This window comes from Bufo gargarizans, chromosome 1 (genome assembly GCF_014858855.1).
Source record: "Bufo gargarizans isolate SCDJY-AF-19 chromosome 1, ASM1485885v1, whole genome shotgun sequence".
NCBI classification, from domain to species: domain Eukaryota; kingdom Metazoa; phylum Chordata; class Amphibia; order Anura; family Bufonidae; genus Bufo; species Bufo gargarizans.
In genome coordinates, this window is record NC_058080.1 from 599724308 (window position 1) to 599745405 (window position 21098).

Genomic DNA, 21098 nt, shown 5'->3' on the forward strand with positions numbered 1-21098 from the left:
GCCTTCCTGCAGAAGTGGTAGCTGAAAATACAGTGAAGGAGTTTAAGCATGCATGGGATAGGCATAAGGCCATCCTTCATATAAGATAAGGCCAGGGGCTATCCATAGTATTCAGTATATTGGGCAGACTAGATGGGCCAAATGGTTCTTATCTGCCGACACATTCTATGTTTCTATGTTTCAATAAATGCTCTATTCGAGATAGGGTGTTATGTACTGGTGAATAATACACCCTGATATTAAAGGATAACTGCAATCAGAATATCAGAATAACTTTTGTTTAATTGTTGCTTTATGACCGTTTCACTAACATAGCGAACATTGACGCCTCCTGACGATAAGTTACATAGCCTGAATTTAAGTGTTTCGACTCTTGAATACTATTACCTGTGTTTTTACTTGAGTATACATTACTGATGCTGCATGATAAAGTGACAGCAGAAAGACTCAAGTTCTAAGCTAGAAGTGCAATTAGCCAAGATCAGATGTAGAATACCTAGAACTCTAAAGTATTTCAGGGTGCACTGAATGTACACAGTAATCTAAACCATGGTGACAATCTGGAACAGAAAGCATTAGACTTTAGCTTGAGAATTTCCTTCCTTTATACAATTTACTTCAAACCTCACATTTAGCTATAGTACAGAATTAGCTTACAGCAACTTGTAATTGTTAGTGGTGCTGTTTCTAGAAAAAAAATAGACATTTTTTTCTAATACAAGACCAACCCTTTAAAGCTTTGGTCTGATCTCCATTGCTGACTTGAGCCCAACTGCTTGAGTGAAAGCTGTGATGCAGAAAATACTGTACTAAATATAATAATGTGTAAAAAGCTTGTTTTATATGTTCCCTTAGGTTCCTTTTTGTTTTTAGCTGAAAAATCATTTGTTGCTATTAATATGCAGTAACGGAAGATATATTTTCATTTATGTCACTGCATAAGGCAATGTTATTGTGCTGCATATTTCTACCAGATAATCCTATGGTATATGTTTTTTGAAAATGCATGGAGATTTATGAGCCAAATAATCACTGTCGCAACCAACACATTTGACTTCGGGCTAATCCTAAGGGTGTTATCCTAGCAGTCCCCTGTTTTTCATCTTTTAAACCTTGTACAGGGATATGGACTTTGCTGCAGGGGTACCACCAAACTGCTACTTCCTAGAATAGTCTCTGTTTTGGTAACAGCTGACCCACGGGGGTCAGAGACACTGTTGCAGAGCACTTAGGGATCAGGCAAAACCATGGTGAGGGACAGGCTGAGGTTAGAGCAGGCAGAGTACGTGCTGAACAGAAAACAGTCCGAGGTCAGGGCAGACAGAGAAGAGTCAATACGGAGGTCAGGCACAGGTCAGTTAATAGAGGGTAAGAGTCCAGGCAGTGGTCGACACATGGGCAGACAAAAGAGTACAAATTACCTTGGTAAGGACTAGCAGGCCAAGGAACCTATTGCTCAGGCACTTTTCCAATGGGGAAGGTGCCTAAGTACACCTGGGTTGCCAGCCTTAGGGTGGTGAAGTCGAGGGTGCTTGCACTGGCCCTTAACCACTTCAACCCCACTAGCTGAAACCCCCTTAATGACCAGGCCACTTTTTACACTTCTGCACTACACTATTTTCACCGTTTATCGCTCAATCATGCAACTTACCACCCAAATGAATTTTACCTCCTTTTCTTCTCACTAATAGAGCTTTCATTTGGTGGTATTTCATTGCTGGTGACATTTTTACTTTTTTTGTTATTAATCGAAATGTAACGATTTTTTTTCAAAAAAATGAAATTTTTTGCTTTCAGCTGTAAAATTTTGCAAAAAAACAACAACATCCATATATAAATTTTTCGCTAAATTTATTGTTCTACATGTCTTTGATAAAAAAAATGTTTGGGCAAAAAAAAAATGGTTTGGGTAAAAGTTATAGAGTTTACAAACTATGGTACAAAAATGTGAATTTCCGCTTTTTTGAATTTCCGCATTTTTTTTCCGCTTCCTGAGGCTCTACAATGCCCAGACAGTAGAAAACCCCCACAAATGACCCCATTTCGGAAAGTAGACACCCTAAGGTATTCGCTGATGGGCATAGTGAGTTCATAGAACTTTTTATTTTTTGTCACAAGTTAGCGGAAAATGATTATTTATTTATTTGTTTTTTCTTACAAAGTCTCATATTCCACTAACTTGCGACAAAAAATAAAAAATTCTATGAACTCGCCATGCCCCTCACGGAATACCTTGGGGTGTCTTCTTTCCAAAATGGGGTCACTTGTGGGGTAGTTATACTGGCCTGGCAATTTAGGGACCCATATGTGTGAGAAGTAGTTTGCAATCAAAATCTGTAAAAAATGACCGGTGAAATCCGAAAGGTGCACTTTGGAATGTGGGTCCCTTTGCCCACCTAGGCTGCAAAAAAGTGTCACACATCTGGTATCGCCGTACTCAGGAGAAGTTGGGGAATGTGTTTTGTGGTGTCATTTTACATATACCCATGCTGGGTGAGAGAAATATCTTGGCAAAAGACAACTTTTCCCATTTTTTTATACAAAGTTGGCATTTGACCAAGATATTTATCTCACCCAGCATGGGTATATGTAAAATGACACCCCAAAACACATTCCCCAACTTCTCCTGAGTACGGTGATACCACATGTGTGACACTTTTTTGCAGCCTAGATGCGCAAAGGTGCCCAAATTCCTTTTAGGAGGGCATTTTTAGACATTTTGATCCCAGACTTCTTCTCACGCTTTAGGGCCCCTAAAAAGCCAGGGCAGTATAAATACCCCACATGTGACCCCACTTTGGAAAGAAGACACCCCAAGGTATTCAATGAGGGGCCTGGCGAGTTCATAGAAATTTTTTTTTGGGCATAAGTTAGCGGAAATTGATTTTTTTTTTGATTTTTTTCTCACAAAGTCTCACTTTCCGCTAACTTAGGACAAAAATTTAAATCTTTCATGGACTCAATATGCCCCTCAGCGAATACCTTGGGGTGTCTTCTTTCCAAAATGGTCAGTTGTGGGGTGTTTGTACTGCCCTGGCATTTGAGGGTCTCTGCAATCATTACATGTATGGCCAGCATTAGGAGTTTCTGCTATTCTCCTTATATTGAGCATACAGGTAATGAGATTTTTTTTTTCCGTTCAGCCTCTGGGCTGAAAGAAAAAAATGAACGGCACAGATTTCTTCATTCGCATCGATCAATGTGGATGAAAAAATCTCTGCCCAAAAAAAAAGGAGGGGAAAGGCGTCTGCCAGGACATAGGAGCTCCGCCCAACATCCATACCCACTTAGCTCGTATGCCCTGGCAAACCAGATTTCTCCATTCACATCAATCGATGTGGATGAATAAATCATTGCCGGAATTATTTTTTTTATATATACAAAGTGTTTGCCAAAGCATAGGAACGCTGCCTCCTCCTCAGCTCGTATGCCTTGGCAAACGTATCTTTTACTGCAGAGTAGAAATCTCGTCTTGCAACGCCGCATACACCGACTTGCGTGTAATCTGACAGCAGCGCAATGCTTCTGTCAGAATGCACATCAGTGCTGCAGCTAGTCGATCGGTTGGTCCACCTGGAAGGTAAAAAAAAAAGAAAAAACCAGGCAGCAACGCAATAATTTTATTAACTTTGGAACAGAACATATAAACTTTAACTTTTTGAACTAAACATTAACCTTTTCGCTTACTGGTGTTTTTTTATATTTTTTTTTTTACCTTTATAGAACAAACCTCTCCTTCCCCATGGGTCAATGTGCAAAGCGCAAATCGCCCAAAGATGTGGCGAAGTGCGTTATGCACTTTGTCCCAGGTGAAAGGAGACGTTTGCAGCAGCTGTGAGTAAATGGGCCCTAATAGCCCTGTGTGCCTGTCCTGGTGAGATGTGATCCCTATGCTAGGTGTACCTGTGTGTGGTACTTCCAGAAACACTCTCCAAAGCATAGGGCAGGGTGGTCAGGACAGAAATAGCGGGTGTCACGCCTTATTCCACTCCTGCTACAGACACGACATCTTTTTCGGGGTGACGGTTGGGTTGAGGTACCAGGAACGACATTGGGGAAATGTCGCTCGTGTAGACGGCTAACTACACTGGTGGATGGGGCCACGGAACCTCCTGGGTACAGGAGGTTCTCGATGATCTCTTCCTGAAATTTGAGGAAGGATCCAGTTCTCCCAGCCTTTCTGTAGAGAACAAAACTATTATACAGAGCCAATTGAATTAAATATACAGACACCTTCTTATACCAGCATCTGGTTCTGCGGGAAACTAAATACGGAGACAACATCTGGTCATTGAAGTCCACCCCTCCCATGTGAAGGTTATAGTCGTGGACTGAGAGGGGCTTTTCAATGAAACGGGTTGCTCGCTCAATTTGTATTGTTGTGTCTGCGTGAATGGAGGAGAGCATGTAAACGTCACACTTGTCTCTCCATTTCACCGCGAGCAGTTCTTCGTTACACAATGCAGCCCTCTGCCCCCTTGCAAGACGGGTGGTAACGAGCCGTTGGGGGAAGCCTGCGCGACTAGTTCGCGCGGTGCCACGGGCGCCAATCTGTTCTAGAAACAAATGCCTAAAGAGGGTCACACTTGTGTAGAAATTGTCCACATAAAGATGGCACCCCTTGCCGAATAAGGGTGACACCAAGTCCCAGACTGTCTTCCCACTGCTCCCCAGGTAGTCAGGGCAACCGACCGGCTCCAGGGTCTGATCTTTTCCCTCATAGATCCGAAATTTGTGGGTATAGCCTGTGGCCCTTTCACAGAGCTTATACAATTTGACCCCATACCGGGCGCGCTTGCTTGGGATGTATTGTTTGAAGCCAAGGTGCCTGGTAAAATTTATTAGGGACTCGTCTACGCAGATATTTTGCTCTGGGGTATACAAATCTGCAAATTTCTGGTTGAAATGGTCTATGAGGGGCCGAATTTTGTGGAGCCGGTCAAAAGCTGGGTGGCCTCTGGGACGGGAGGCGGTGTTGTCGCTAAAGTGCAGGAAACGCAGGATGGCCTCAAAACGTGCCCTGGACATAGCAGCAGAGAACATGGGCATGTGATGAATTGGGTTCGTGGACCATTATGACCGCAATTCATGCTTTTTAGTTAGACCCATGTTGAGGAGAAGGCCCAGAAAAGTTTTAATTTCGGAAACTTGGACTGGTTTCCACCGGAAAGGCTGGGCATAATAGCTTCCCGGGTTGGCGGTTATAAATTGTGTGGCATACCTGTTTGTTTCAGCCACGACTATGTCTAAGAGCTCCGCAGTGAAGAACAGCTCAAAAAATCCCAGGGCCGAACCGATCTGAGCTGTCTCAACCCGAACTCCAGACTGGGCGGTGAAAGGGGGAACTACAGGTGAGGCTGAAGTTGGGGACTGCCAATCAGGGTTTGCCAGCACCTCTGGGATTCTAGGGGCTCTACGGGCCCGTCTTTGTGGTGGCTGCGACGGGGTCACTACTGCTCGTGCCACCGTACCAGCTTCAACTGCCCTTCTGGTGCTCGCCACTTCACCATGTTGTACGGCAGTGCTGGTACTAGGTCCAGGGAGGGCTGCGCTGCTGGTGTATGCCTCACCACGTAATCCGACAGCGCCAGCTCCACTCTGCTGCTCTTGAAGCGGATCCTGCGCAACCTGTGGTCTAGCGACACGGGGCCGAGTACGCCTCGTGCTATCAGGGACCTCAGCCTCCTCGTCCGAACTTTGGGTCAGAGAGCCACTGCTTTCTACAGGTTCGTATTCTGACCCGCTAGATTCATCAGATGAGGGTTCCCATTCCTCATCCGACTGGGTCAGAAGCCTGTAGGCCTCTTCAGAAGAAATACCCCCTGTTTGACATTTGGGAAACTAAATTTAGGGGTATTCCCTGAGACTACCCAAGAAAAAAAAGCAAGCCTGTCTTACAAATGGGAGGCTAGCGAAGTACCGGAGGCCACTGCGGCTGATAAAAAATATCAAAACTGATTTCTTTATCGCCGCAGCGCGTGTAAAGTGAATGTGCAGTGATCACGGGTGTGGGCGAACGCACGTGTGGGCGACCGATCAGGCCTGATCGGGCAAACACTGCGTTTTGGGTGGAGGGCGAACTAAAGTGACACTAATACTATTATAGATCTGACCGTGATCAGTTTTGATCACTTCCAGATACTATAAAAGTACAAATGCTGATTAGCGGTGGGCGCTAACCGATCCCTAAACTACCTAACCAAGGGGCCTAAACTATCCTAAAACCTAACGGTCAATACCAGTGAAAAAAAAGTGACAGTTTACACTGATCACTTTTTTCCTTTCACTAGTGATTGACAGGGGCAATCAAAGTGGTGATCAAAGGGTTAATTGGGGTGCAGGGGGGTGATCTGGGGCTAGTGTGTGGTGTTTGGTGTACTCACTGTGAAGCCTGCTCCTCTGCTGGATCCAACCGACGAAAAGGACCAGCAGAGGAGCAGGGCAGCCATATAACAGATCATATTTACTAATATGATCTGCTATGTGGCTTCTGATTGTTTTTTTTTTAAATCATCAGCTTGCCAGCCGCGATCATTGGCTGGCAAGCTGATGACGCGATCCCCCCTTGACGAAATGCCGGCCCGAACTGCGCATGCGCGGGCCGGCAAAGCGCATCATCTTGCATCTCGCGAGATGACGCGTATATGCGTGAATCTGCGCAGCGCTGCCGCCTCCGGACCGCACATCTGCGTTAGGCGGTCCGGAGGCGGTTAAAGAACTGGAGGAGGCATGTGTGTGTGCACTACAGGCAGAGGAGGAGAGGTCGTGTGCTGGTGACTCTGAACATACTGTACATGCCTAAGTTATAGACATTGATAAAAGCTGTAACTAGGCAAAAAAAAAATTGAGGTTGTAATCAACAAAAATCTGCACAATCCAATTAGGGTCCATTCACACATCCGCATGTGTTTTGCGGATCAACGGATCCGCAAAACACGGACAGCGGCAATGTGCATTTGCGGAAAAGAATAGGACATGTTCTATTTTTTCCGGGAACGGAATTGCGGACCCAGAAGTGCGGGTCCGCAATTCCGTATCCAGGCAGCACATCGTGCTGCCCCATACAAATTAATGGATCCGCAATTCCTTTCCGCAAAATGCGGAACGAAATTGCGGACGTGTGAATGGACCCTTTGCCTTGCTAGAAGTCCATGCATATAATCTTGTACAATTCTAGGTAAAGCACAGTTGGCCATATTGGAGTTTGCTCCAAATAGCCTTTTATGCCCAATGCTTGTCAAATATTCCACATTAACTTAGGAATAGCAGAGATAGTTGGTATACCTTTAGGTGCCCAATAAAAAGTTTAGCCTCTGATGCTGATAGTAGGTAGTTTTTTATATAGCAAATATTGCACATAGCAATGGATGTTATTTCATGCTCTCCCCTGATCCAACAACCTTGGGAGGTATCTGCAGTAGCTAAAACTAAAACTATCCTAGATAAGGACCAATGTGAATCAGAATAGCAAGAATTATACTATACTATATGATTTTCTTTTAACCCTCCAGATGTCTAATAAGGCAATCTCTCTAAGCATTTATCCAAATGGTGTCAAAGAGTGTCCAGCATTCCGACCAACGCTTTGGAATGTAACCAATTTACACTCTATTAGATTAAAATCTTCTGTAAGGAGAAGTCAGAACTCTAGCAGCAAAAATTAGAACTCAGTGTAATATTAAATCTGAGTATTCCTCCTGCATACACTATTACATCCTGTGTCTTCTAGGTGGACATGGTCTCCAGAGCGCTCTGGCCCTATGAGGCCTGTCCTCTTTCTATCTGCACCTCTCTGCCTAGGGCACAAGCATTCCACTACTCTTAAATGGCCAGTATGCACACATTCTAATCTGTCACCTGCTTGTTTACCAGATTTGACCCTTTGCTACTGACCTGACCTATGTCTGGCTCTTGTATGAATCTGCACTGCCTGCTCCAGGGCTGTTTACTGGATTGAATGTACAGTATAATGCCTGCCCTGGTGCCTGCTGATACACTGACTATGATATTGCCTATTCTCTCGCCTCGCATCAGCGGTCACTGAAAAGAGACTACTCTAACAGGTAGTGGCCTGGGTGTTCCCCTGCAGTGGAGGCTAGATTCCCGTACAGGGATGAAAGGTTAAAGACAGGTCAATGTTTGCGTTAGGTATAATGTACTTAACAGTGCAGTGCCCAAGGTTCTACTATAGAGTAAAATGGCGGTCTCATGTTACACCGTCTGCTGTTTCCACATGGATTGTTAGTTAACCTGTTAGCCACTGATTCTATTAAATTGTGAAAGAGTGGTCTTATTTCCCTGTTTGTGGGGTGTCCACATTGATTCATAGATAAGGTATTGTGTTACCCACTCATTCTACTATAGAGTTAAAGAGCGGGCTCACTTTACACTGTCTGCTTTTTCCACATAGATTGCTAGAGAACCTGTCCTGTTACCTACTGATACAAGTAGTGGCCCCAAGAGAGAGTGGGGAGGGTGTCAGCAGTAAGTTTGTGTTGATGTCAATGTATATTTTTCTCTTCTTCTTATCAATTAGAACAACCCAGAAAAATACTGATCCTGTTTTCAGTATTGGTAAGGAAAAAACAGGAGCACGTCCAAAACAGAGATGACATATGAAGGAAATATTTGCATGTCCTCTGTATTTTGGCCAACTCCTGCTTTTGGCTTCCAAATCATAATCACATCATGATGCAAATTAATGAACGTGTGATAGAGGCCTTATAGATGCTCTAAAGACAGGATCTGTTATGCTTTTAATTTTTCGGTTCTTCTGACAGATCAGGAGAACAGTAAGAAAAACTGATGTCAACAAGGCCAAACAAGGACTCTAGTGTCCCCAGAACATACTGGCAAGAGTGGCAACAGCATGAGGAATCAACACAGTGGCCCAGTCACTTAGTAGGGAGGGTGGCAACAGCATGCGGAGTCAACATAGTGGCCCAGTCACAGAGTGGGGAGGTGGGGGGGCAACAGCAGTGGCAGTAACAGCACAAGATGGTGGCATTAAGAGAAGATGGCAGCAGGTGGATGGCAGCATCAGAATTTTTCATAATGTTCTGGTGTGGCAACTAGGGACGAGCAATTCGACTTCGGATGCTCCATCCGAACTCGATTAACATATAACTTTGTTTTAAAACTTTATGGAGCGGGAACTCAGTACAGTATTAGAATGTATTGGATCAGATGAGCCAAAGTTATTACTTCACGAAGTCTCATGAGAATTCATGTAATAACTTTGGGAATTAATTTTTACAGCAAAAAAACTTAATACCAAACCCAGGTTTGGTTCCAAGTGGTACCTTGGAACCAAACCCGAGTTCGGTATCAAGTTTTTTTGCAGTTAGTGGCAGCATACTGCAGTCAGAACATTACTACCAGAATGATCTAGTCTGATAAATCAGGCACTGGTGTTTGCGCCCTGCCGCACTAAACACCAGCTCTGATGCCACACTACTGGCCGGGCAGAAAAGCTTGTCCAGGGCAAACTCGTCAAGTTTAGCTCCCCAGGTATCCAGGGGATCTTTGATCTGGGGTTCATTCCAAGTATGCCACCACCTGCTGGTTCAAGTTCTGCTCCATGTCCTGCTGCTGGCTGGTTTCTTAAGTAGGCAGGTGAAGAAACTTGCTTATCAGAGCCTGGAGACTAAAGTTATTGCTGATGGAGCTGTTGCTGATCCTGCTCCCCCCCATTCCCTTCCAGCAGTAAAGGCAGTGGAGCGTGATCGCAGAGGGTCCCCCTGGTCAGACCTTCATGAGAACGGGCGATGGTGCACATAGTCAGTGCTCAACTGACTAGGATGTCTCTATAGTAGTTGAGTTTATTATTCCTCTCAGCAAGTGTAAAAAAAGGACCCCATTTTGGCCTGGTAGCAAGTGTTCAACATCGTGGAGAGCCATGAGTCATCCGTCTGCTGAATGCTGATAATGCGGCTGTCACTCAGCATGCATTTGGCCAGTTGCGCAAGGGACTCTGAGGGACTCTCTGCCTCCATCTTCACTGCATACTGCCACGGTCTGTCGTGGTCATCTGCCAGGTTTTCCTCATCGCCCTCCAGCTCCTCCTGCTCCTTCTCCTGTTGTTTGTGCAGATAAGCCACATAGTTCTGTATACATTTCCTGGTCGTTAATATCCTCCTTCACCAGTTCAGCCCCCACAAGACTCAGGTGGCCGTGAGAGATGTAGGCGTCAAGTCTCCTGTCCCCTGCCTAGCCAGATTTATCAGCATCTGCTTCAAGATGTGAAGGAGTGGAATTATCTAATTTATCTCATGGTCCTGGCGACTGACAAATAAAGTAGCCTCAAAGGATCTGAGCAAACGGCAGGTGTCACACATGACACCACTCGCTGATGTCGAAGTTACACAGGGGACTGCATCCGCCTGCATCATGAGGAAATTGTTCATGGCCTTCCTCTGCTCATATAGTCAGTCCAACCTGTGGAGGGTGGAGTTCTAACGTATGGAAACGTTGCATATGAGGCAATGTTGGCGAACACTATTCTCCCTTTGCAGATAAAGGAGGGTGTGTTTTGCAGTGTAAGAGTGACTGAAGTGTATGCACATTTTCTGGCCATTTGCAAAACGTATTGAAGTTGGGGGGAAGACTTAGGGAGCTGGGTTACAACCAGATTAAAGACATGCGCCATGCTTGGCCATGGGTAAGCCAGCCGGTATTCGATTTCTTGGTTGATTACGCAGAGCAGTTACTCCTCGATGTTACTCCATTCACCCAGACAGGTTGGCCAGGTGCGGAACAGCGTGACACCACAGTGCTCTGCATAGGTGGTATGCTGGAGCACTTAAAACTGTGCCTACAGTGGAGTCTGAGGACAAGGTGGAGAATGAGGAGGCAGAGGAGGATATTAGCGCTGGAATCACAGCATGAGAACGTGGAGGTGGCATTGCCATCACCTGGCCAATTTGCTGGTGAGCCTGGGCAGGAGCCACATTTACCCAGTGGGCTGTAAAGGACATATATTTCCCTTGACCCTAGTTACAGCTTCACACCTCTCATTTCACTTCACAAAACATAGTCTAAGTTGGTGAAGTGAAATGAGAAAAATATATAAATAAAACTATTGTTTAGAAATAGAAAACAGAAAATTGGCATGTGCGTATGTATTCACCCCCTTTGTTAGGAAGCCCATAAAAAGCTCTGGTGCAACCAATTACCTTCAGAAGTCACATTAGTGAAATGATGTCCACCTGTGTGCAATATAGGTGTCACATCATCTGTCATTACATATACTCACCTTTTTTGAAAGGACCCAGAGGCTGCAACACCTAAGAAAGAGGCATCACTAACCAAACACTTCCATGAAGACTTAGGAACTCTCCAAACAAGTAAGGGACAATGTTGTTGAAAAGTACAAGTCAGGGTTAGGTTATAAAAAAATATCCAAATATTTGATGATCCCCAGGAGCACCATTAAATCTATCATAAGCAAATGGAAAGAACATGGCACAACAGCAAACCTGCCAAGAGACGGCCGCCCACCAAAACTCACGGAACGGGCAAGGAGGGAATTAATCAGAGCGGCAGCACAGAGACCTAAGGTAACCCTGGAGGAGCTGCAGAGCTCCACAGCAGAGACTGGAGTATCTGTACATTGGTCGACAATAAGCTGTACGCTCCATAGAGTTGGGCTTTATGGCAGAGTGGCCAGAAGAAAGCCATTACTTTCAGCTAAAAACAAAAAGGCACGTGGTGAGTTTGCAAAAAGGCATGTAGGAGACTCCCAAAATGTATGGAGGAAGGTGCTCTGGTCTGGTGAGACTAAAATTTAACATTTCAGCCATCAAAGAAAACGCTAAGCGTGGCGCAAACCCAACACATCACATCACCCAAAGAACACCATCCCCACAGTGAAACATGGTGGTTGCAGCATCATGCTGTGGGGATGTTTTTCAGCAGCCAGGACTGGGAAACTGATCAGAGTTGAGGGAAAGATAGATGGTGCTAAATACAGGGATATTCTTGAGCAAAACCTGTACCACTCTGTGCGTGATTTGAGGCTACGATGCAGGACAATGACCCCAAACACACTGCTAAAGCAACACTTGAGTGGTTTAAGGGGAAACATGTAAATGTGTTGGAATGGTCTAGTCAAAGCCCAGATCTCAATCCAATAGAAAATCTGTGGTCAGACTTAAAGATTTCCCTGCTCACAAGCGCAAACCATCCAACTTGAAGGAGCTGGAGCAGTTTTGCAAGGAGGAATGGGCAAAAATCCCAGTGGTAAGATGTGGCAAGCTCATAGAGACTTATCCAAAGCGACTTGGAACTGTGATTGCTGCAGAAGATGGCTCTACAAAGTATTGACTTTAGGGGGGTGAATAGTTATGCACATTGACTTTTTCTGTTATTTTGTCCTTTTTGTTGTTTGCTTCACAATAAAAAATAACAAACATCTTCAAAGTTGTGGCAATGTTCTGTAAATGAAATGATGCAAATCCTCAAACATGCCATGTTAAATCCAGGTTGTGAGGCACCAGAACACAAAAAAAGTCAATGGGGTGAATAATTTTGCAAGGCACTGTAACTGCACCGCACAAGTACTAATAAGACGTAGAAATATTTTCTAGTAATGCACCCTGTTAATGGCTGTATCACACAGCACTTGTACCCAAATAACAAGCAAGGTTTGCTGGAATTACAGAGGAATCATTTATTGCAAACCTACAGTTGAAACCAGAATTTACATGCACTATATAAAAAGACACATATGCATGTTTTTCTCAATATCTAACATGAAATCAGAATAAATCTTCCCTGTTTTTGGTCAATTAGGATTACCATAATTATTATTATTTGCCAAAAGCCAGAATAATGAGAGAGAGACAGAGAGAGAATGCAGAAAGTAAAAAAATAAATCCTTGAAACAAAGTCAAAGGTTTGCATACATTTCATTAATATTTGGTACCATTGCCCTTAAACTGTATGACTTAGGTTCACAAGCTTCTCACAATAGTTGGTCAGAATTTGGGCCCATTCCTCCTGACAAAACTGGTGTAACTGAGCCAAGTTTGTTGGTTGCCTTGCTCGCACCTGCCTTTTCAGCTTTGCACATACATTTTCAATAGGATTGAGATCAGGGCTTTGTGACGGCCACTCCAAAACTTTGACTTTGTTATCCTTAAGCCACTTTGTAACCAGTTTGGCAGTATGCTTCAGGGCATTGTCCATTTGGAAGATCCATTTCCGCCCATGTTTTAACTTCCTGGCTGATGTCTTGAGATGTTTCTTCAGGATTTCCACATAAACTTATTTCCTCATGATGCCATTTATTTTGTGAAGGCCCCAGAGGCTGCAACACCTAAGACTGGTGCAGTCCCTCATGCAGCAAAACAACCCCACAACATGATGCTGCCACCCCCGTGTTTCGCAGTTGGGATGGTGTTAGGCTTCCAAGCTTTTCCCTTTTACCTCCAAATGTAACGATGGTCATTATGGCTACAAAGTTTATTTTTTGTTTCGTCAGACCACAGGACACGTCTCCAAAAATGTAGGTTTTTGTTCCTGTGTGCATTTGCAAACCTTAATCTGGCTTTTTTGTTTCTTTTGGAGTGATGGCTTCTTCCTGGCAGATTGGCCTTTCAGCCCATGTTGATATAGTACTCGTTTCACTGTGAATATTGACACAATCTTACCAGCTTCCGCCATCATCTTCACAAGGTCTTTTGCTTTTGTTCTTGGGTTGATATGCACATGTCGGACCAAAGCACGCTCAAAGCACCCCTCTCCTTCCTGAGAGGTATGATGGCTGGACATTCCCATCTTGTTTGTACTTGCGTATAATTGTTTGTACAGATGAACGAGGCACCTTCAGGTATCTTGAAATTGTACCCAAGGTTGAGCCAGACTTGTGGAAGTCCACAATTATCTTCCTGATATCTTGGCTGATTTCTTTAGACTTTCCCATGATGCTACGCAAAGAAGCAGTGTGTTTCAGGTGTTCATTTAAATACATCCACAGGTATGACCACACATGGAGTACTGTGTGCAGTTCTGGGCTCCAGTGAACAAAGCAGACATAACAGAGCTGGAGAGGGTCCAGAGGAGGGCAAATAAAGTAATAACTGGAATGGGGCAACTACAGTACCCTGAAAGATTATCAAAATTAGGGTTATTCACTTTAGAAAAAAGACGACTGAGAGGAGATCTAATTAATATGCATAAATATATCAGGGGACAGTACAGAGATCTATCCCATCATCTATTCATTCCCAGGACTGTGACGAGGGGACATCCTCTGCGTCTGGAGGAAAGAAGGTTTGTACACAAACATAGAAGAGGATTCTTTACGGTAAGAGCAGTGGAAGTCTCTGCCTGAGGAGGTGGTAATGGTGAGTACAATAAAGGAATTCAAGAGGGGTCTGGACGTATTTCTGGAGCGTAATAATATTACAGGCTATAGCTACTAGAGAGGGGTCGTTGATCCAGGGAGTTATTCTGATTGCCTGATTGGAGTCGGGAAGGAATTTTCTATTCCCCTAAAGTGAGGAAAATTAGCTTCTACCTCACAGGGGTATTTTTTTTTTGCCTTCCTCCGGATCAACTTGCAGGATGACAGGCCGAACTGGATGGACAAATGTCTTTTTTTGGCCTTATGTACTATGTTACTATGTTAGGTGTGTCTCTAATTAAAGAGGACCTTTCATGGTTTTTTATTAATTGAGATAAATACCTTTATTTGCTGATGCTGCCACCCTGCCTGATTTTTTTAAAATATCGCTCTTGCCATCCCGATATGCCAGCCTGCAGTTTTCCAGCTCAGTATGTTAATATTGAGCATCGGTACAGGGAGGATGAGACGCCAGGGTTTCTCAATGGGCGTCTCCTTCTCCCTGGCTGTGCTGTGATCCAATCATAATAATAATTGTGGTAATCCTAATTGACCATAAACAGGAAAGTTTTTTTTCTGATTTCATGTCAGATATTGAGAAAAACATGTATATGTATCTTTTTATATAGTGTATGTAAACTTCTGGTTTAAACTGTAAAAGCAGCAGAATGATGCTTCCCTATCCTTTTACTACACGTTGACTAATCTTTCCCTGAACTTGTAAATCGTTTTTTTCAGCCCAATAAAATATCATATAACACTGTTCCTAGCGCCTTCTGAGGTCTCTCCTTGCACTAAGTACACTGGAAAATGGCAGAATCCAAAATGGTTGAGGCTATTTGTAGGGCTGGCTGGCTGCTGATTGGCTGCATGCATGGAATTGTGGGTGATCCGTCATTCCCAGAGTTCTTAGCGCCATGTCCTAACACGTGCAGCAGCCATTTTAGGAAAAAATTTGATTCGTTACCACGAAGCGCGAGGAAATTCGGATTCGGTGCGAATCTAATTTTTCCTGAAATTCGGATCAAATTCCACTTCATCAACTTCGATTAGCTCATCTCTAATTACCATTGACCAGTCTTAATAAATGCCCTGTGCTGGTGGTGGATCCGCTGAAGTTATGAAGAGGCGCAGAACTCTCCATAACTTCGGCGCATCCAACGCCAGATCTAAATGTAAGACAGCTTTATTGCTGTCTCACACCTAGACAATCTTCTACGACTAAAACAGGCGTTGAAAATGAACAGGCGTTGAAAATGATGAATGAGACGGGCTGGCCGGCCCTCCCCTTCCCCATGCCCACAATTTTAGACCTGGCACAAGCGGGACAAATTTGCAGATAGCACCACCATCTGCGCCTGAAATGCGGCTGATTTTGGCATATTTTAATATAGTAAATGACCCCCATAAAGTCTATCATTTACATATAAATGTACACAATTTTACACTCAAATACATATGATTTACGTATTAATGTACACAGTATGGTGTATTCTCCATTCAGCAGGTGCCTTCTTCCAGAGCTGACCATAAGTATAGGCTTACTGGTAAAAGAGGGCCAGAACATGAATGTTCCCACTCACTGACACCAAGCCAAGATCATCAAAATGGTGAGAAACTGAAACACAGGACATACAGGGGTCCCTCGTGTTACAATATTAATTGGTTTCGGGACAGTCATTGTAATTCGACACTATAATTATATGAGAAAACTAGTAATTGGTTCCGAAGCTCTCAAAATGTCAACTCAAAATAAGAAATTTATTTTAAAGATGTAACACAGGTAAATCCAGGCCGTGCATAAAAAAGTCAGAAACTGGAAATCGCTGTTTTTTTTTGGACAAAAGAGCTAATTTAGGGTCCTTCATAATAGAAACACGTAGCAGAATTTTAATATAGAGCTGCCCTCACCTGAAGTCCATAGGAGCAGTTCATCCTGGCACATCCCAGTCTACTCTTGTGCATCTTCATATGCATCCATATGTGCCTCTCTTTCTCCACACATTGTATTCAATGAAGCAAATGACCGATTGCATTGAGGCCTTCATGTTCTGCCTACGAGCCCAGCCTAAGTGCCTACGGCTGTCAGAGGGTGCAATGGAAGGATCACAATAGCACCCTAGCTTAAATGATTTACTCGTGCTGTGAAGTTAGTCTGTCTAGTGTAGATGACCTCATAAAATTCTCGATTAATGGGCATATTTCTGTCTCAATATGATTCACTCCATTCAGGTCATTGCACATGCCGGAAATATAACATGTCACTGCAGCTATTCTTAGAATAATGAATAAAAGATTAACGTAAGCTACACTTTAAGAGACACAATTGACTTATTCACGTAAAGCAACAGCACGCACAAGTTTATTACAAACAAGGGTCTTATGTATTCAGATAATGAACATTATGTAATGCAGTCACTGTTTCTTTCTGACTAGTTACCTCCGAAAAACATTGAGTTATGTTACTGTAGGTTAAAGGGATCATTAGTATTGTAGTATTGTCATTGTATGCGGCATGCCACTGGTTAATAAAACAAGACTTACCTAAAGAAGACTGATCCAGGGCTGTCTAGGGGATTCAGAGGAGAGTCATCTAAGAAAACAGAATCTTCTAAGGACGACTTCTTCATTTTCCTGTTAGTGTATGTAAAAGTAACAATACTAGCAGCTGACCGGTAGAGAGCTATGTCTGTGCTCCAGCCAGGTATGTCGTGAAACAGTAGCCTTTACACCCCCGGAAATGCTGTACGCAGCAGCCTTGAATACATGTCACTCCAGTTTCTCTGCCTGTTAATAAGTAACCCTGCACGATTTACAAATTATGCAGATTTTATTTTAGGTCAACATAAAAAACAACAACAACCCACAAACACAACCTGTACTCCAACCCCTCAGAGTGGTGTACTGTTTAGAAGGCTGTTATTTATGAGAGGGTGACATTGATTATTGTAAAATCATTGCTTCTGTTTGTTTAAAGTCACTAGATAGGCTAATCGCATTGTATAGCTATTGATTTAGCACTTTCTATATGCACCAGATTTAACCCCTTCAGTAACCGAGCCACTTTTCACCTTAAATCCCAGGTCGATTTTTGCAATGTGTCACTTTATGCGGTAATAACTTTGAAACGCTTTTACTTATCCAAGCCACTCTGAGATTGTTTTCTTGTGACACATTGTGATTCATTATAGTGGTAAATTTCTGTCAATATTTTTCATTTCTATTTAAAAAAAAAAATATATATACAAAGAAATTGGAAAAATTTGCAACTTTCCAAATTTCAATTTCTCTGCTTTTAAAACAGATAGCGATACCTCATATAATAATTATTAATTTACATTCCCCATATATCTACTTCATGTTTGGATCATTTTGTGAATGCCATTTTATTTTTTGGGGACGTTAGAAGGCTTAGAAGTTTGGAAGCAAATCTTTAAATCATTAAGAAAATTTCTAAACCCCACTTTTTAAGGACCAGTTCAGGTCTGAAGTCACTTTGTGAGGCTTACATAATAGAAACCCCACATAAATGGCCTGATTTTAAAAACTACACCCCTCGAGGTATTTAAAACAGAATTTACAAACTTTGTTAACCCTTTAGGTGTTCCACAAGAATTAAAGGAAAATGTAGATGTAATCTATTTTTTCCAGTAAGAAAGCAAGGGTTTGTGATGTTCACCTGAGGCATTAGTTAATGTGATATTTTTATACAGCAGGTTCTTACGGACGCGACAATACCTAATATGTATCCTTTTTTTATTTAAGTTTTACACAATAACAGCATTTTTTGAACAAAAAAAAATGTTTTAGTGTCTCCATATCCTGAGAGCCATAGTTTTTTTTTTTTTTTTGTCTTAGGTAGGGTCTAATTTTTTGGGGGATGAGATGACGGTTTGATTGATATGATTTTGAGTTGCGTATGACTTTTTGATCGCTTGGTATTACACTATTTATAATGTAAGATGACCCAAAAATTTTGACACAATTTTTATTGTTTTTATGGTGTTCACATGAGAGGTTAGGTCATGTGATATTTTTATAGCGCAGGCCGTTACGGATGTGGCAATACCTAATATGTATACTTTTTTTCATTTATTTAAGTTTTACACAATAATATCATTTTTGAAACAAACAAAAAAAATGTTTTAGTGTCTCCATAGTCTGAGAACCATAGTTTATTTTTATTTTTTGGGGTGATTGTCTTAGGTAGAGTATCATTTTTTTGGGATTAGATGACGGTTTGATTGGCACTGTTTTGGGGTGCATATGACTTTTTGATCACTTGCTATTACACTTTTTGTGATGTAAGGTGACAAAAATGGCTTTTTTTACACTTTTGTTTTTTACGGTATTCACCTGAGGGGTTAGGTCATGTGGTAATTTTAAAGAGCAGGTTGTTACGGACACGGCAATGCCTAATATGACTACGTTTCAATTTTTTTTTACATTGAACACAATAAAAACATTTTTGAAGCAAAAAATAATCATGTTTTAGTGTCTCCTTAGTCTGAGAGCCATAGTTTTTAATTTTTGGGGCGATTGTCTTAGGTAGCGGCTCATTTTTGTGGGATGAGGTGATGGTTAAATTTGTACTATTTTGGGGGGGCATACGCCTTTTTGATGGCTTGGTGTTGCACTTTTAGTGATGTAAGGTGACAAAAAAATGTTTTTTTTAGCACAGTTTTTTTTTTTACGGTGTTCATCTGAGGGGTTAGGTCATGTGATACTTTTATAGAGCTGGTTAATACGGACACGGAGATACCTAATATGTCTATTTTTTCTTTTTTTCCTATTTTTTTACAATTTTTTAAAACTTTATTTTAGGAAAAGGACTGTTTTTTTTTTTTACTTGAAATGTATTATTTTTTTTAACTTTACAATTGTCCCCTTTACAATGCATTACAATAATTCTGTATTGTAATGCATTGGCTGCAAGTGTATTACCAGTGTAATACACTTACAGCTTCCTGCCTGTGAGATCCAGGGGCTTGATCTCACAGGCTGTCACGAAAGGCAGCCACGATGCCTAAGGAAGGATTCGGGCTGCCTTCCCTGCCATCGGGTCCCCGTCACAGCAGCGCGGGGACCCGATGGCCACCCCGCACCCAGCAGGAAACTGCAAGTGCCCCATTCAGCGCTGACCGTGGCAGTGCAAGGGTTAATCTGCCGGCATCTATGTTTTCACCGATGCCGGCGCATTCACCGATGCCGGCTATCAGTGACTGCTGGACCCCTGCCACTGATCGGGTGGGCTCCTGCATTAATGCAACTCCTTTTAATTTGCATTACTGAAATAAATGGACTTTTGCACAATATTCTAATTTTTTTGAGGTTCACCTGTATATGCTTGGTACCTTGAAGAAACACCAGCAAGGTAACCAGGTATAATATATGATGTGCATTCCTGTGGTGAAACTCAGATGCTGGTGGATTAACCTCTTTGGGGATTTTGCATCAGGCCTTTGAGTTGTTTGTTTAGGAGATTACAATCTATTTGCTGGTATGGACCTGGATAGATAATGTGCTCATGAACACATAAACCCAAAAGGTAGTGCTACCCAAACCCCTCTTGCGCTTTTTTTTAGAGGAAGTGGGATGGTTAGATGTATACAGACAATGCTGTTCCACATTACAAGCATTTTCATGCTATAGCAGGTGGAATTGCGTCTTTTCTCAAATCGATTATACACACTTGGACAAAATTGTTGGTACCTTTCCATTAACGAAAGAAAAACCAACAATGGTCACTGAAATAAGGAATAATAAATAATAATTTACTAAAATGAACTAATGGAAAATCAGACATTACTATTGAATTGTGGTTCAACAGATCAATGTATAAAACAAACTAATGACAGTGGCCTGGACAAATATGATGGTACTCTTTACCTAATATTTTGTTGCACAACCTTCTGAGGTGATGACTGCAATCAAGAGATTTCCGGAACTTTCAATGAGACTTCTGCACCTGTACAGAGGTATTTTGGGCCACTCCTCGTGAGTAAACTGCAGCTGTCTCAGGTTGGAAAGAAGCCTTCTCCAGACTGCATGTCTCAGCTCCTTCCACAGATGTTCAATAATATTTAGATCAGGGCTCATAGAAGGCCACTTAAGGATAGTCCAATGCTTTGCTCTTAGCCATTCTTGGATGTTTTTAGCTGTGTGTTTTGGGTCATTAAGCTGTTGGAGGACCCATAATCTTCGACTGAGACCAAGCTTTCTGACATCGGGCAGCACATGTCTCTCCAGATTGCCTTGATAGTCTCCAGATTTCATTATACCCTGCACAGATTGGAGACACTCTGTGCCAGATGCAGCAAAGCAGCTCCGAAACATAACCGAGTCTCCTCACAGTAGGTACAATATTCTTTTCTTTTCTTCTTCTTTTCTTTGTATGCTTAATTTTGGTGTCTGTGAACACAAAGCTGATGTGAATTGCCAAAAATCTGCATAGGTTCAATTATTGAAGATGATGCCGGCACAGGAATTCAGGGCGCATGGGCACTCACATTAGATGATGTTGCGCATGTGTGAGATTTTACTGCTCCGGCAGGGTGACGTCCGCACATCAAGAAGAATACAAGATGTGGGGAGAAGCGGGGCTTACTAATGAGTAAGGACTCCACGAGCGATAAGTACCGCCGCTTGGGGTCTTTTCCAAGCTCATAACCATATTTATAAAATCATTTTTTAAAGGGCACAAATACATTTATATTGCATATATCGGTATGGTTAGCAAGCCCTCTAGGAG

The 21098-nt window shown here is 42.6% G+C and overlaps 1 protein-coding gene across 3 annotated transcripts in view; it reads right to left on the bottom strand.

The window, feature by feature from the left end:
* The window catches only part of GRAMD2B (GRAM domain containing 2B), a 162950-nt gene extending 145915 nt beyond the window's left edge, over window positions 1-17035 (bottom strand). For 2 of the 3 annotated variants that reach the window (XM_044275869.1, XM_044275866.1), the window contains exon 1: window positions 16892-17035. In XM_044275869.1, the coding sequence (XP_044131804.1) occupies window positions 16892-16977 (86 nt within the window). In that variant the 5' untranslated portion in view covers window positions 16978-17035. Of the gene's footprint in view, window positions 1-16258; window positions 16323-16891 lie in introns of those variants that run through there. The other variant, XM_044275868.1, reaches the window with a different exon arrangement.
* Window positions 17036-21098: the final 4063 nt, after the last annotated feature.